This window comes from Oncorhynchus clarkii, chromosome 1 (assembly GCF_045791955.1).
Source record: "Oncorhynchus clarkii lewisi isolate Uvic-CL-2024 chromosome 1, UVic_Ocla_1.0, whole genome shotgun sequence".
Taxonomy (NCBI): domain Eukaryota; kingdom Metazoa; phylum Chordata; class Actinopteri; order Salmoniformes; family Salmonidae; genus Oncorhynchus; species Oncorhynchus clarkii.
In genome coordinates this window covers 75642767-75657818 of record NC_092147.1, presented here as the reverse complement: position 1 = coordinate 75657818, position 15052 = coordinate 75642767, and the positions used below count along the sequence as shown (strand labels likewise).

General features: G+C 40.5%; 2 protein-coding genes across 3 annotated transcripts; one reads left to right on the top strand and one right to left on the bottom strand.

Annotated features, from left to right (window-relative positions):
* The first annotated feature begins 543 nt into the window (after window positions 1-543).
* LOC139412485 (transmembrane protein 26-like) lies at window positions 544-8004 on the top strand. Its single transcript, XM_071159277.1, has 6 exons — window positions 544-812; window positions 1535-1631; window positions 1733-1822; window positions 2584-2792; window positions 3224-3303; window positions 4470-8004. Exons 1-6 carry the CDS (start codon window positions 619-621, stop codon window positions 4862-4864), a joined length of 1065 nt encoding a protein of 354 aa, XP_071015378.1. The 5' UTR covers window positions 544-618; the 3' UTR covers window positions 4865-8004.
* Window positions 8005-9336: 1332 nt separating this feature from the next.
* Window positions 9337-14781, bottom strand: LOC139417550 (cyclin-dependent kinase 1). Of its 2 annotated transcripts, none has more exons than XM_071166795.1 (8): window positions 14659-14781; window positions 14149-14191; window positions 13784-13940; window positions 11854-11977; window positions 11115-11285; window positions 10324-10487; window positions 9945-10086; window positions 9337-9708 (listed from the first exon to the last, which is right to left on the bottom strand). In XM_071166795.1, exons 2-8 carry the CDS (start codon window positions 14183-14185, stop codon window positions 9595-9597), a joined length of 909 nt encoding a protein of 302 aa, XP_071022896.1. In that variant the 5' UTR covers window positions 14186-14191; window positions 14659-14781; the 3' UTR covers window positions 9337-9594. The 2 variants fall into 2 exon arrangements, with proteins under 2 accessions (XP_071022896.1, XP_071022901.1); XM_071166800.1 differs by having other exon boundaries at window positions 14647-14734.
* Between the last annotated feature and the right edge of the window lie 271 nt (window positions 14782-15052).

The following is a 15052-nucleotide window of genomic DNA, read 5'->3' as shown; positions in this document are numbered from 1 at the left end:
GAAATAAGCTTTTTGTGCATATGGAAAATGTCTAGGATATTTTATTTAAACTCATGAAATATGGGACCAACACTTATCCTGTTGTGTTTATATTTTTGTTCAGTGTAGTTAAAACGCTGTCACTTCCACTTTACGTATTGCTTTTTGCGCTTCAGAGGGGGCAGAGTGAAAAGCCAGCAGCAGGCCGTGCAACACAATCCCTCTCCAAAACTACACATATTGGTTAGTAGAGACCCTCCTGAGTATTTTACACCCCACTTTAACTGAAACAGGTAGAAAAGTTTTCGATCTACAGACCAATATTCTCAACATGTATGTCAACATTGTATTTTTTCATTATTGGTCTATTTTGAAAACCAGATTTTTTTATTTGCTTTCATAAATTACCTATAGCATTTTCTTGGCACAATTAAAGTGGCCATTGATTAAAATTCAATATCATTTGAATGCGTTATCCACATTGCAATGTTTTGGAATGCAGGCTTTTATTTTGAAGTTTTGATATTACCACACTAAAATGACGTCAATGTTTGTGCTGCTGCTGGAGTACAAGTGGCTGTGTGTGGGAGTTTCAGGAATAACGGGACACTAGCTGTCGAATCTTTACTCTTAAGTATTATGGCGTTTGTGGTCAAATTTTCGTGTGCGGTAGTTACTAGGTTGCTTTTCATTCTTATCTCACTCATCGGAGTTTGGAGAGTGACATTGGTTAAAGATGACAATATCTACTGGTTTATGACATTCCTCTTTCTACCTCTCGTTGTCGAAATGATAATAACTTTGAAAAGAAGAAAGGGAAAAGATTATAAATGGTAAGATGTTGTTCATTTATTTAGTCTTCTGAGTAGGCTTCCTACACTATTTTGCACATCATCATACTGTGCGTAATTTGTCATGTGCAGGCTATCCAGATATTTTAATCTTAAAGACATAACAGACTAATTAACAAGATAAAGTGATAAAAAAAAAATTCTGGCGAAGAACTCAATTCATTTTTTTTTTTTACTGTACAACTGACTACATCCCCCTTCCCCCTCCCTAGAGAGTCCTTATCCAGCTGCTTATCCCATTGTGCTAATAAAATGTCCTGGGACAAATTAGGATAGGGTGGTACCCCTAGACTGAAGAATGACATGTCTGTCTCCCACATCTCCCTCTGAGAGAACACTTCCTGTGCTCCCAAAATAATATGTGATTGTTTTGTCAAACATTATGATAAAGTCATAAAGAGGATAACGTGGTTAGGAATATTTTCATTCTGGCATGTGTTGGTTCTATTTGGTGTTAATTATTTTACCACTGTGTTTTTTTATTTGCACTTCACATTTTTTGTTGTAATTTTACATGCATTTTTTTTTTCTCACTGCGTTATCATTTTTATGCTATTCTGTGGGCATAAGATATAAAATATATATATACACAGAATATTGACCATGATTTGTGGATCACTTTGGATAGGTGCGTGAATCTCTAAAATGCATGTGAATGGAATAGAGAGTTAATAAATAAAGTTCCTTTTCTCCTCCAACCCGAGGTTCTCGCCAGCCATTATGTTGTTCCTTGTCAGTATCATTCCATCCATCTGGATTCTGGAACTACATCATCAGCATCACAACTCTAGTGACCTCCAGGTACAGAAAACAGAGAAGGAGAGAAATCCCACAACTCCATGTTCAATGTATGCATGACAGTTATCAAACATTTACTTACAACTTCACTTATCTAATTTCAGTGCAAGAAACTGGACTCATGGGAAAATGTGAGAAGCATGATTTCTCTGAACGAAACGGTGGGGAATTTAACGGTTCAAACCTATCTAAAGGTAAATACTGGAACTGGTTTTAATTTCTTGACTATTTTGCCTTTTACCCTTTTGTATATACACTACATGACCAAACACATGTTGACTTGTTAGAAAAGTGGCATCCTGTGACGGTGCCACTTTGAAAGTCACAGAGCTCTTCAGTAAGGCCATTCTACTGCCAATGTTTGTCTATGGAGATTGCATGGCTGTGTGCTCGATTTTATACACCTGTCAGCAACGGGTGTGGCTGAAATAGCCGAATCCACTAATTTGAATGGGTGTCCATATACTCTTGTATATATAGTGTATATTCTGACCATTCACTCAATATTTCATCAGCATGAATCAAGTGAGTCTTATGATGTTGACTGTATAATGGGAAGCTTCGGGTTTGTCATGATTTCTAACTAAATGTTTTTTTGCCATTGTGCGTACCCAGAAATGCTTGTCTAGTGCAAATGTTTCCTTGCAATTAGGGCCAGGACCCTTGACCTTAATCGAGAAATAATCGTGCAAATATTCAGAAGACAAGTCCTTATGAAATCTATTCAGAAGGCCTTTCTGCACAGATGTATTTGGGAATACACAGTCAACGAGGGTGACATCTAAGTATACTTTTCGTTATTAACATATAAGGTTATTTCTATGGCAGTGACATGGCTCTTAGGGGGTAATTAGCGGACTCTTCTTCCCTTCATATCCTGAGGCTTTCCAAAAGTACATTTTCTAGTGCTTATTATCTGTGGTTTGAACCTCTGTTCCTTCTCTTGACATTCAAGGGTCTTGACCAACTCTTGTCCACGGTTTGTCCCAACGACTGGATCCTGGCCCTCCATCAGGTCCTTCTAATCCTACTCATCATAGGGAAGTGGCTCCTCCCACTGGGGGGTGGGGTCACACGGGAGGAGCTCTCCCAGCTCCTGCTCATCTTCGTTGGCACAGCAGCTGACATCTTGGAGTTCACCAGTGAAACACTGTCTGATGTCAAGTAGGTGTACGACCTTTCGATTGACTTTACTGACTGAGGCTAAAAGCTTGTCAGAGTATTTAAGAGCCTTTAGCAGACTTTACTAGATCCCAGTGTTCTCACATTAATCTGGTGACCTAACTGCCTTTAGTGGTGTGTTGAGTTTTTGACTCCATATAGACTTTTGTATCACAAGGAACGACAATACTGCAGTGCTACTTAAATATTGACTAGTTACACACTTACTAAGTTACTACTAAGTGTGCATGCAACGTTTTACTTACTAGCTACTAAATTGTAGCAGTAATGTAACAACCAGCGGTGGAATTCTCTCAAAATCACTCTGAGAATTCATCAATGTAAAATCCTAGAATTTACCTAAAAAACTAAAACCATTAACAACAGTGGACATGCATTGACTTGTTGAGCTTTATGTTCCGTATTCCTCCCAGGGAAAACAGCCCTCAGCTGGTGTACATCATCTTGGCGGTGTGGACCTGGAGCATGTTACAGTTCCCTCTCCATCTGGCCGGTGGGTCTCTACATTTCATAATATTATTAATATCAGCAGTGAACTTAACTATCCTTGACTTTTGGCCAACAGACACAGGCTGTCGGGATCTGTCTGAATGTTGAGGTTCGTATTCTTTAGGGTGAATTACAGATTTGATGTATTTTATATGCTGATGCCAAGACTTTCATGGTGGGTTTGAGGGTTCATTTTGAGTGGTACAGCCATATCATAGACAACATTGTGGATGTCACATCTTTGAAGGCAAACCTTTCCTTCTCTGTTGTAGACATAGACCTGCAGAGAGCCTCCCCCCATGGCCCCACCAGCTTTCTCAAGTTATCTGTTTGTAGCATGACTGTGGCCAGAAAATACTCTTGTCAGTGGAGTATTGATAATGTTTTAGGTAAACTCAATATGGGATCTGTTTAGACTTTGGCTAAACATTTGAAAGGAGGCAAACTAGCTCTATCGTAGCCATGTTGCTACATAAACAGTTGAGCAGATTTGTTTGCTATCACCATTTTTACTTCCTACACAAACTGAAATGATCTCACCATTGATTAAAGCAAACTTTATTTAGTACAGTCGGAAACTCAGTTTTATCATCAGTATGGCTAAAATTGGAAAATGCAGCAACACATATGGACTTTTATATTGCGTACCGTACAGTGATTTGATCTGTCAGCTTTATAAACAGATTAAGGCTCACTTCTTCTTCGGTTCTTCATTGCTTGGCGGATGGATTAGGCTATTGACAGGCAAACTGCCAATAACCCAGACCTCCTGAAATCCATTATAGCCATGTGGTGAAACAATTCAGGGTTGAGGATCATAAAGAGTTCATTGCAGCCTCCCTTGTTCTCAGACCTAACCTTATCTACTGAATTATTCACAACCTGAAATTATTTACTAGAAGCGGATATGTAAACATCCACTCAACACACATAATATTAAGAGGATGCAATTCTATATATCTACAATTAGCCTGTTGAAGACCTCAATGGAAAATACTTCAGGCCTTCAGCCCTAGTTTACAACAATATGTAAAAATAGTTTTTGAAACTCAACTCGTGTGTGTGTGTGTGTGTGTGTGTGTGTGTGTGTGTGTGTGTGTGTGTGTGTGTGTGTGTGTGTGTGTGTGTGTGTGTGTGTGTGTGTGTGTGTGTGTGTGTATGTGTCCTTAGTGGTGAACTCAAAGCCAGAAAGCGAGGGTGAAGGCCAAGGCGATTCCCTCCTGACCAAGCACAGCACAGACATATGGAGCATCATTGAGAGCCTATTCATCCAGGATGGCCCTTTCCTTGTGGTCCGGCTCACCGTCATGACCTACTTTGATGTCTTCCACCAGATGTTGGTGTTCTTTACCATTAAAAACTTCCTGGTGGTCATCCTGAACTTCTACCGGCTGGCCGTCATATGCCAGAACTACAGACCTGTAGTCAGGTCCAGAAGCAGCAGTAACATCCCTGATTGTAGTAGGGTAGAGGTGGAGAGGAAGTATGGGGAGGGGAGGTTGGAGAGAGACAGGGTTCCTGCCTCTGCTTTGGAGGAAGTTAATACAGAAAGTACCATTACGTAGTGCACTGTTTGTACAATGCACAAGTTCAATATTGGACAGGATTTGTGAGTTCAAAAGCTGGAATTAATTATCTGACTTGACATTTCCATGCGTAAAGAGAAGGAGAGACAGAAACCGTTTAAAAGTCACAAGCATATATTCATTTTCAGCTGATTTTCTACAGTATTTTAACTTTTTTGTAATGTTTTTACCCCTTTGACAAAAATGACATGGCTTAGAAGTTTACCCCCAAAGGTATGTGAAATAGAAAAAAAAAATGTTAGCAAACAAAGAGTATGACTGTAAAGGTAGGCAGCCAAATGTAACTGTCCACAGCTGACAAAATCTACCCAGTGTTGTTTTCCAATGGGTTGCTTTTGACGATGGGAAAAGGTGTGATTATGCAGTGGATTCGGAAAGTATTCAGACCCCTTCCCTTTTTCCACATTTTGTTACGTTACAGACTTATTCTAAAATTGATTCAATAAAATATTCCTCATCAATCTACACACAAAACCCCACAAGGACAAAGCAAAAACAGGTTTTTAGGAAATACCTTATTTACATACGTATTCAGACCCTTTGACTCGAAATTGAGCTCAGGTGCCTCCTGTTACCATTGATCATCCTTGAGATGTTTCTACAACATGATTGGAGTCCAAGTGGTAAATTCAATTGATTGGTCATGATTTGGAAAGGCACACACCTGTCTATATAAGGTCCCAGAGTAGACAGTTCATGTCAGAGAAAAAAACAAGCCATGATGTCAAAGGAATTGTCCATAGAGCTCAGAGACAGGATTGTGTCAAGGCACAGATCTGGGGAAGGGTACCAAAACATTTCTGCAGTATTGAAGGTACCCAAGGTACAGTAGCCTTCATCATTCTTAAATGGAAGAAGTTTGGAACCACCAAGACTGAGCAATCAGGAGGGAGGTGACCAAGAACCCGATGGTCACTCTGACAGTGCTCCAGAGTTCATCTGTGGAGATGGGAGAACCTTCCAGAAGGACAACCATCTATGCAGCACTCCACCAATCAAGCCTTGATGGTAGAGTGGCCAGACGGAAGCTACTCCTCAGTGAAAGGGACATGATAGCCGCTTGGAGTTTGCCAAAAGGAACCTAAAGGACTCTCAGACCATGAGAAACAAGATTCTCTGGTCTGATGAAACCATGCCAAGCGTCACGTCTGAAGTAAACCTGGCACCATCCCTACAGTGAAGCATGGTGGTGGCTGCATCATGCTGTGGTGATGTTTTTCAGCATCAGGAACTGGGAGACGAGTCAGGATCGAGGGAAAGATGAACAAACAAAGTACAGAGAGATTCTTGATGAAAACCTGGTCCAGAGTGCTCAGAACCTCAGTCTGGGGTGAAGGTTCACCTTCCAACAGGACAACAACCCTAATCACACAGCCACGACAACACAGGAGTGGCTTCGGGACAAGTCTCTGAATGTCCTTGAGTGGCCAAGCCAGAGCCGGACATGATCCCAATCCAATATCTCTAGAGAAACCTAAAAATAGCTGTGCAGCGACACTCCTGATCCAACCTGACAGAGCTTGAGAGGATCTGCTGAGAATGGGAGAAATAAAATACAGCTGTGCCAAGCTTGTAGCGTCATACCCAAGAAGACTTTAATTGCTGCCAAAGGTGCTTCAACAAAGTACTGAGTAAAGGGTCTGAATACTTATGTAAATGTGATATTTCAGTTTTTTATTTTTAATACATTGGCAAAAAATGCTAAAAACATGTTTTTCTTTGTCATTATGGGGTATTGTGTGTAGATTGATGAGGGGGAAAAAAACAATTTAATCAATTTTAGAATAAGGTTGTAACATAACAAAATTTGGAAAAAGTCAAGGGGTCTGAATCCTTTCCGAATGCGCTGTATGTTACTGTACTGTAATACGCCTGGTTGAATTGAGCTTAGAATTTCATAGGGGTGAAATGGCAGGCAGTTTCATTTGTATTTTCTTCGTTTAAATGTATTCATATTCTTTATTTCCATGCAGGTAGATTGTTTTTTGTATTTTACGTTATTTCAATCATTGAAAAAAATGTATTCAGTGTTTTATTCAATGAACATATTTTAGACTTGACCATTTGTACTATCTGGGTAGTCAACATACAGCAGATTTGGGAGGTCTTTATTGTTTGCATTAATTTTTAACAAAAGCTGCAAATCAATCCAAAGTCAAGACCTTATCAATTAAGCCTCATTGTTGGGCATTGTTTCTGGGTGCTTGTAAGTGTCTGTCCCTATTCTTCCACATCGCCTAAGAGCCTGTACGTTATTTATGATGAGGGATACCTGGAGAATGTCGGACCTCTCTGAAATAATAATATATGGACTAATAATTAAAACATAAACTTGACAGCAAAATACATGCCTATTGTTTACCCTCAACCCTAGGACAGACCAGAGCATTAGATATGCAGTTTTTTAAGCATTACATCGCAAAGTAACCAGAAGGTTGTGGAGCTGGGACACCAGGTGGGTGCAAGTCATTATCAGGTAGAACAGAAACCCTATGAGGGCTGGAGCCTGCTGGTTAAGAGTTGAATACACATGGCCTATAGCATCGGGCACACATTGAGATATAATAAGCAACTTTGAGCAATATGACATTTAGTTGATTACAAATTACATGACCCTCCCCCTCCTCTGACTCAAATTGAGAAAGCACGACATCGCCATTTTCCTCTGGGTAACAATGTTGTACATTTCGACCACTCCCTAAATGGGGTCACAGCCTGGGTTATCTTTACATCACATAATGACTGTACTCTCTCTCTATGGTGTCCTCAGTGAGAACATTGCAGTCAAACTAGGGGCTCTATTCAATGCATATCACGGAAGTTCAGCGTTACAGCGTGATTGAAATTTAAAGCCAATGTTCTCGGCAAAGGCTGTATTTGTCAGCTCAATTGGAAATTATCTTAAAATATCTATCGCGCAATCTGTAACGCTTCTGGGTCTGAAGTCCAGATACTGTATGATAAATGTAACGTTGTAGATATCGCTTCACATTACATTCATGTTAACGGCTCTCGTCAGAATGTAGGTCAATGTATAAATTGCATTTTATTCTGGGTGAGGATGATTTATGAGAAACAAACTGAATATATTCAATAGAAATACATTATTCTATGCCTCATGCAGCAGCCTGTTGTTTTATTTTCAACACTTGCCATTTATAAACAATGAGTGACAGGCCAAGAATACAAAAGACCAAGCATCTAGAATGCCACATAACAAATCAGTATTCATGTGAATTCACTTCACTCCCACTCAACTGTGCTTCTTTGTTGGAAGTGCCTGCAGTTTAGTCCAATGCATGAAGGAAACGAAGAAAATACCTCTTCCTAGGCACAAGAAGGGGAGCGTTCCAGATAAACAAACTACAGCTCCAAACCGCTCTGCCAATAGAACAATTTCACGGCCGTGTCATGAAAAGTTGCACCAGAAAGGGGTTTACATTGACGTGAATAGAGAATCCTCCAACCTCAAATGCAGCTGGTGCAAATTAACACTTAATTCGATGGTTATGGTCAACATCGCAGATGTCATCGGAGGATTGATTACATAGCAAGTTAGCAAGCCAGCGAGGCAAGAAATCACTAACAGAGGTAGATAAACCCAGAAAAATAATATACTTGAACATATGTAGCTATAGTCATCACTCACTTAAGTTTGTGAAGGTCCCGCAATCAGCATTCACTATCCTGCTAGTTTAGTGAGAATGCGTGCTTGTAAACAATATTGCTATAACAGCTTGTTTTCAGGTTACATATGCCTCCTCCACTCAGAATATTGAGTCACACTGTGGTTAATGCACCGCTTTGGTGCCCTTCCCCCTGAGAAATAGCACATTTTTATAAACAATTACGGAAAAACTATTAGAGTAAGGCACTTGTCATCCAGAAACTATTTGATATTGAGAACTGCTACAATGGGCATTTGATGCTATTAAAATCAAATGTGGTCATTTCCTAGTCTCCAACGCATCCTTTTACCATAGGGGATCCACTGGCCCAACACGCCTATATATGCCGCCTCAATGGAGGACCATGCATGACATCAAGTAAAACCATGCCGGATGCACAGACTTAACTCCAGTTTGGGAATATATGCAACTGTCAAGAAAAGCATTACACAACTTTAAAACAAATGCAGTATAGGTTGGCCAACTAAAACTCGCTCTAAAAAGGAATCTAACAGAGTTTCCTTCTACCAGCCAGACAAAATACTGTGTTGGAGGAACAGGTTCGTTTTTTTTTACCCCAGTATAATACATTTTCTTACTCCAGCTCTTAAAACAAATGGTTTGGTACTGGTTTTAAACAAGTCTAGAGGAAGAATGTTAAAACCTGATACGGTATGCCTGGCAAAAAAAATACACTTGAAAGCATCAAACAACGCAGGAATCCTGCAACAGTAACAGTTATTATTACCAAAAAAATAATAATAATTACAAACACACAACTTAAAAGTAACAGATCTAGAAAAGTGCACTTTATTGAAAAAAATACTACTTTTGAATGTAACCTTTAATGCATGTCACTTTAGATCCAAACCGGTTTCGGTTTTTTTAAACGCTATTTACAGAATAATGATTAATATTACCGGTAGACAGAAAAAGGACAAACAAAGAAAAAACAAACATACAAACAAACAAAACCAGACGATCAATATGCTTCCATAATTGTACTATTTTTCAGGTCCTTTGAGTCGAGCTGTGTGGCGTTTACATCTTGACCGTGCTGGCAGGTAGAGTGGTTTTGTCCAGGTCGTCAAAGTATGGATGGCTCATTGCCTGTCTGGCAGAGATCCTTTTGGGTGGGTCATAGATTAGTGTTTTCTTTAAGAGAGGGAGAAAAAACAAAATCACTTCATAACCTTCTACAGAAGGTGGGACATGGTCATATGTATATGTATTCTAAAGGCTGCTGATGGAACAATAGGTCACTTCAATATCACTAATGCCATACAAAATAAAAACACAACCACCCGCTTGAAAAAGACACATGGGCACAGGGCTTCTACAGCAACAATGTTTCAATCTAAATAAAATCAAGGAGAATGGTGAAATCTTACAGCGAGCAGATCAATGCCTTTCTTGTCCAGGTTCTTCACCATGGAAGACAGGTTCCCAGACTTCCACTTGGGGAACGTGTTCTTGTAGTCAGGCAGAGACTCAACCTCTGGCCAGATGTCATTGTTGGGAGTACCAAGGGTCCTGAAACAGGAGGAGACAGTGATGCTTGATAAGCACTTCACCCAAGCCAATGTGGTATGTCCATCACGGAGCAATTGTCTGTTGATTGTCTGTGTGTCAATAATTTGGGATGGCTCATTGCTCACAACAGATCAAGCAAATGTCCTAATCTAGCATCAAACATTGATTAACCAACCTAGATGTTGCTACTAGTAGGATTGGGTATATTACAGATGGTATACTCGTATGCAAATAGACCTGAAGATCCTGAAAAGCTGGTCTATCTCTGAGTCTCCGTGGAAAAGTGGTTTCTTTGTAGCCAACTCTGCAAAGATGGTCCCGATACTCCAGACATCCACAGGGGTGGAGTACCGTGGGGCCCCCAGCAGCACCTCAGGAGCCCTGTACCACAGTGTCACAACCTGGACACAAAGACACAGTTAATGAATGACCTTATTAACGTGTGCATACACACCCCTTATGATAGCACTGTAAAGTTAAGCTACCTGCTAATTAGTGACGTGCAGCTGGCGGACGATTCATTCTTTTTGAACAACTTTTTAATGACTCGAGACTCCAAATTAAATTTTCAGAGTAACTTGTTCGTTTCCGTTTTTTTTGTTGGACCTGCTGGACGCAATGAATTCTACAACAGGGTTAATATGCGCTCCTCCGCCTCAGTAGACATGCTCCGACCAGCAAATGTCCATCATGCGCGCTCGGGAAAATAGATCATGATGCAGGCAGCATAGAGGAGAAAAATCAAAATTGCATTTATTTAACTGACTTGCCTACTTAATTAAAGGTTAACAAATTCTTATTTACAATGACCGCCTACCCCGGCCAACACTGGGCCAATTGTGCGCTGCCCTATGGGACTCCCAATCATGGCCGGATGTTGTGATACAGCCCAGATTAACGAAATTAGTCGAAAGATCTGTTATTTTGACCGAATGAGTTGAAAAGATCTGAGCCAGTAAAAATAGCCCAACTTCCCATCACTACTGCAATTGCTCTTTGGAAATGAACTACGTGGTGTTCTGGCTTACCTCGTGGGTATATACCCGGACTGGCACCCCGAAAGCCCTGGCCAACCCAAAGTCTGCCAGCTTGATCACTCCCTTGTTGTCAATCAGCAGGTTCTGAGGTTTCAGGTCTCTGTGGAGGACCCTTCTACAGTGGCAGAACAGGATGCCTTCCAAGATCTGGTACAGATAGCTCTGGATGGACGGGAGATTGCAACAGAGGGTTAAAATGAACCTACGAGCGAGAAACAATTGGTTTAGTCTGACAACTTGGACTAAAACACTAAGTTGGTATACCGTAAAACTTTCAATGAATAGCCTGGGCATTTATTTGCTTCAATCACTGAGCACAACCGGTACCTATTAAAAGACAGTCTTCTAGTTGAGCTAGGTGTCTGGTTTCAACAGTAGCGTGCAGTCTGACTGAAAGCCCAATTTGTCAAGCCAGCCTGTACTAAAAGCAAAGTCAGAGGCCCTACGGTCACTTAGTGGTGTTCCATCTCCTTCGCTTTCACCCTGATAATTTTGTGAGAATATCAGAACTGTGTTCATGGTAACCTCGTAAACAATTCATTTAGACTGTGTTTATTTGCCGAATGTGTGCAGATACCCGGCTATTAAAAGGATCAGGTGGCTATTTGAGACTTTGCGTTTAATTGAAGTTTCACAGTACTCAGTAGTATCAAGAACAGATAGTGGGGGAAAAAAAATCAAAACAGGGTTGTGTGCCTCATGGCTGTCATGCCCTCAGTGGGGCCCATACCTTCACAAGCATGGGGTCCATGTACTGGCCCGAGGGGATAGAGTCTAGGTATTTCTTCAGGTCCATGGACAGGAACTCAAAGATGAGGTACAGTCTGGACTCCTGCATCAGCACATCTAGAAGCCTGTTTGGAAACAAAACACATGTGAAACATAAACATAGGCTATTTATTTACAGTTGAAGTCAGAAGTCTATATACACTTAGGTTGGAGTCATTAAAACTTGTTTTTCAACCACTCCACAAATGTCTTAACAAACTATAGTTTTGGCAGGTCGGTTAGGACATCTACTTTGTGCACGACACAAGTAATTTTCCCAACAATTGTTTACAGACAGATTATTTCACTGTATCACAATTCCAGTGGGTCAGAAGTTAGCATACACCAAGTTGACAGACTTTAAACAGCTTGGAAAATTCCAGAAAATGGTGTCATGGCTTTAGAAGCTTCTGATAAGCTAATTGACATCACTTGAGTCAATTGGAGGTGTACCTGGATGCATTTCAATTCCTACCTTTAAGCCCTCTTGGCTTGACATCATGGGAAACTCAAAAGAAATCAGCCAAGACCCCAGAAAAACAATTGTAGACCTCGACAAGTCTGGTTCATCCTTGAGAGCAATTTCCAAACGCCTGAAGGTACCACGTTCATCTGTACAAACAATAGTACACACGTATAAACACCATGGGACCACGCAGCCGTCATACCGCTCAGGATGGAGACGCGTCACCTAGAGATGAACGTACTTTGGTGCCAAATGTGCAAATCAATCCCAGAACAGCAAAGGACCATGTGAAGATGCTAGAGAAAACAGGTACAAAAGAACCTATATCCACAGTAAAAACAAGTCCTATATCAACATAACCTGAGGCCCCTCAGAAAGGAAGAAGCCACTGCTCCAAAACAGCCATAAAAAAAAAGACAGACTGCGGTTTGCAACTGCACATGGGGTCAAAGATCATACTTTTTGGAGAAATGTCCTGTTCTGATGAAACAAAAATAGAACTGTTTGGCCATAATGACCAGCGTTATGTTTAGAGGAAAAAGGGGAATGCTTGCAAGCCGAAGAACACCATCCCAACCGTGATGCACGGGGGTGGCAGCATCATGTTGTTGGGGTGCTTTGCTGCAGGAGGGACTGGCGCACTTCACAAAATAGATGGCATCATGAGAGGGGAAAGTATGTGGATATATTGAAGCCAGACAGGAAGTTAAAGCTTGGTCGCAAATGGGTCTTCCAAATGAACAATGACCCCAAGCATACTTCCAAAGTTGTGGCAAAGTGGCTTAAGAACAACAAAGTCAAGGTATTGGAGTGACCATCACAAAGCCCTGACCTCAATCCTATAGAAAATGTGTGGGCAGAACTGAAAAAACATGTGAGCAAGGAGGCCTACAAACATGACTCGGTTACACCAGCTCTGTCAAGAGAAATGGGCCAAAACACACCAAACTTATTGTGGGACACTTGTGGAAGGCTAACCAAAACATTTGACCCAAGTCAAACAATTTAAAGGCAATGCTACCAAATACTAATTGAGTGTATGTAAACTTCTGACCCACTGGGAATGTGATGAAAGAAAAAAAAGCTGAAATAAATCACTATTATTCTGACATTTCACATTCTTAAAATAAAGTGGTGATCCTACCTGAACTAAGACAGGGGATTTTTACTAGGATTAAATGTCAGGAATTGTGAAAAACAGTTTAAATGTATTTGGCTAAGGTGTATGTAAACTTCTGACTTCAACTGTATGTATACACTAGACAGATAAATATGATATGACAAATACTAGACTTGACCAGGCCTTTTTGGCATAACGATGTCTAAGTTTTGAACTGATAAGACAAACCACATGTTTACTTCTCTTGCTGCCTGGCTACTGTAAACACTTTAAGAACCCCACAGACACAAACAGGCTGTTACATACTGTACAACATTAGGGTGCGCTAGCTCTTTGAGAAGAGAGATCTCTCTAACAGCCGTGCTTGGCACTCCCTCCTCCTCGCTCTCCAGACGGATCTTCTTCATTGCCACCACCTGGCCTGTCGTCTTGTGTCTGCCTTTATACACAACCCCATAGGTACCTGGAAATCACAGGCACAACTCATTATTTACTACGGTGTGTAGCTAGTAATTGACGTGATGAATAAGGTATAGTGAATAGGTTGTCATAACTAAAGGAAGACAATCAAATGACATGCACATAAGTCTAGCTAGAGTTGACTCCGAGTGGAGTTTTGGGGAAAACAAACGAAAGCTTTTTTTTTAACGAACCAAAGTTACACAACTTACCCTCTCCGATTTTCTCTATTTTCACGTAATCGTCCATTGTTCCCTGAAAAAAAAACAGGCTAGGTTTGCTACAAAACAAACCAATTATGCCATTTCAAATGAACGACAAGTAAAAAATAGCAAACTGTTTGTTTTTGTTAGCACTAACGTTAGCTATGAAACGTGTTAACTGTCCATCTTAAAAGTGATAGGAAATTAAGCATGCAGTCAGCGAATGTAAAAAAACAGATCTAGCTAACACGTTAGGTGGCTAATTTAACTAACGTTACCGTAGCTAGCTAGACAACTCAACTAGATAGACATTTCATTAACTAGCATCATTATTCGATAGCAAAAACTAAACAGTAAAACCATGCATTACTTTGTGACGTGACACCTTTAGTAATCATTTTAAATATCCTTGTTTTTACATGCTGTGCAAATGTTTCCTCAATGCAAGCGAGTTAACTAGCTAAATTGTAAATGCCATGATGACAACTGCTACAATGTGACACATACATATATAGCTACCTTCCAATATCGTTGTGTAGCTTGACTGTAGCTAAGTTAACTAGCTGGGTGGAAAATGAGTGTGGCTCTCTTGCAGTCAGCTACGTTACAGTACTGAGTGGGTGCATTCTTTTCGAATTGGCCGCGGCGCTTCAGGCTTTCAAAACCAAGCAATCACGTCGCTCGCTGTCTTTCAAAAGCACCAATCGGGAGGAGTCCAGCTCGAAGCGGGATTTTATGGTTTTAAAGCGCGGCGGTGTCGGGAAATATTTATGGATTAATAAATAATTCGGATTTTTTTTAGGGGAATGTACCTTCATTTGCCTGATTATTGAAATAACTTGTTAGCAAAACAGTTTTCACTCAAAAGCATTTTGTCAGACATTTCAAAAATAAAAAGTCCATATTGGTTCAA

Bases quoted from the DNA above. Each gene is read 5' to 3' on its own strand.
- LOC139412485 (XM_071159277.1), top strand. From the start codon at position 619: ATGGCGTTTGTGGTCAAATTTTCGTGTGCGGTAGTTACTAGGTTGCTT. The intron at 1,632-1,732 runs GTACAGAAAACA...ATCTAATTTCAG, and splicing joins ACAACTCTAGTGACCTCCAG to TGCAAGAAACTGGACTCATG. The intron at 1,823-2,583 runs GTAAATACTGGA...TTGACATTCAAG, and splicing joins CGGTTCAAACCTATCTAAAG to GGTCTTGACCAACTCTTGTC.
- LOC139417550 (XM_071166795.1), bottom strand. From the start codon at position 14,185: ATGGACGATTACGTGAAAATAGAGAAAATCGGAGAGG. The intron at 13,941-14,148 runs GTAAGTTGTGTA...TGTGATTTCCAG, and splicing joins AATAGAGAAAATCGGAGAGG to GTACCTATGGGGTTGTGTAT. The intron at 10,087-10,323 runs GTCTATTTGCAT...CTCCTGTTTCAG, and splicing joins CAGCTTTTCAGGATCTTCAG to GACCCTTGGTACTCCCAACA.